We start from the raw sequence: 1,826 nt of genomic DNA, 5'->3' as shown, positions 1-1,826 counted from the left end.
ATCCCGATCGTTTCACCTTTCTATCTTTCCGCGCTTGATCTAAAACGGCCGTACGTAATCGTCCGTTTCTCGTCTGTTCGTGCAGCACGGACCGTGTCGTCCCCCCCTTCCCGATTCCGCCACCGGTTCGATTCGTTGAAATTCCAAGTTCGACTTCAGCTATCGATTCGGCGATCCCGTTCGCGAACACGAGAAAAAAAAAACAAAAAAAAAAAAAGAAGATTGAAAACGAACGGAGAACTTCGAGGGGCAAAAAGTGGCTAATTAAACGATTGGTTAATTAAAAGGTTCGAATTTCGTCGACCAAGTCGGAATCTTCTCGGATTTATTTTAAACTACTTGAAAATTTCTGAGGGAAAAAGAACGATGGAAGAAAAGAGGCAACGAATGGCTCGTTATTCGTTGACTCGTACCACTGGGATCGGTGCGCGTTGTTGGTTCAAAATGAAAAGAGAGCTTAAACGTTACGTACCCTCTGGGAAATGGATATAAAGTTGTATTATCGGTGCGATCGGCAGGCAATCTTATCCGACGGTGGTTCGTATTTTTCAGGACGAGAAGGACCTGTCGGCAGCGGACGCGGAGGGTGTATGGTCGCCGGATATCGAGCAGAGCTTCCAGGAAGCTCTCACTATATATCCGCCATGCGGCCGTCGCAAAATCATCCTGTCCGACGAAGGGAAGATGTACGGTGAGTCGAGCAATTTCCTAGCAAATCTTCCTCCGACGTTCTCGCGAGAGGACGAACGCTAAAAGTTTAAGGGAGAGGACATTCAAGCGTCTACAATTTCAAGCCTTAAAAACCGAGAAAGCTTAAAACTAATTTCTAAAATCTTCTGTTTCTTCCCTTATTCCTAAGACGACCGAGCGACAAAGAGACGAGGCAACGAGTGTGAAATAATTACGAAAATCGATGGAACTGCGTATTTAGAAACAAGAAGTCACGTCGAGCTTTCTCGCCTTCTGGTAGCCGTAGGAAAAATATCGTCGCCGGGAAGTACTCGCACGGACCTTTGGCCTGTTCCGTGTGCTTCACGTGCCTCGGTTCGGCCTCCGTGTAGTAGAAACGTCCGAGCGGACGTCGTTATTGCTCGATGCTGAGGTCAGTCTACGTGACCGAGCAGATATTGCTTGCGACGACCACGGGTACCGCCGTAGTCGTCACCATTAACCACCATGAGTCCACCACCGAGGCAATAATGCCACGCCTCGAAAGGTACCCCCGACCTCTTCGCCCCGACGCGCTCCTCCAACCATTTTCCCTCCACCCTCGTTCGACCTCTCACTCGCTCTTTAAATAATTCTCTGTCACTCTGATCGAAATAATTGAAACTACGTGAAAGTCGATACTTCAAAACTGACACCTCCTCTATTTCTCTGGATTAAATCATTAAAGTTCGATTCTCAAATTCAAGGAGGTTGGCTACTGGAATGAATATGATAAAATCGTTTTGAAAATTATTTTAATCTACTAGTAGAAGCATGAAAAATATTGTGTGAAAGTTTCAGAACGATTGACAACGTAGTTTGTAAATAAATCTATGTCAAACTTATATCCTTATACACGTGCTCTTATGGGAGATACAAGAAATCTTGTCATTATTCTAAAATACAGTTTTTAAAAATGGTAACATCGTTAAGAGTTAAAGTGTAATAGAATATTCGAACATTTTTTAACAATTTGAAAGAAGAAAAATGCGAATTTACAATGTAATTGTTTAGATAATTGAACGAAAAGGGAAGATATTAATAGGATTCTCACGTATAACTGATCCAACTCAATGAAACATATTTTTAATTCAATAATATTAACTTTTATGTCTATC

General features: G+C 42.8%; 1 protein-coding gene across 1 annotated transcript in view; it reads left to right on the top strand.

Moving 5' to 3' along the window:
• LOC113463918 (protein scalloped-like) overlaps window positions 1-1,581 on the top strand; it is an 8,725-nt gene extending 7,144 nt beyond the window's left edge. The window contains exons 3-4 of the mRNA XM_026811112.1: window positions 553-691; window positions 860-1,581. Coding sequence (XP_026666913.1) covers window positions 553-691; window positions 860-1,101 — 381 coding nt within the window. The 3' untranslated portion in view covers window positions 1,102-1,581. The remainder of the gene's footprint in view (window positions 1-552; window positions 692-859) is intronic.
• The last annotated feature ends 245 nt before the right edge of the window (window positions 1,582-1,826 follow it).

Source organism: Ceratina calcarata, unplaced genomic scaffold (assembly GCF_001652005.2).
Source record: "Ceratina calcarata isolate Rehan_Ccalc_2016 unplaced genomic scaffold, ASM165200v1 scaffold190.2, whole genome shotgun sequence".
Lineage (NCBI taxonomy): Eukaryota > Metazoa > Arthropoda > Insecta > Hymenoptera > Apidae > Ceratina > Ceratina calcarata.
Note: the sequence above shows the minus strand (reverse complement) of the source record. Positions and strands in the feature narration are given on the sequence as shown.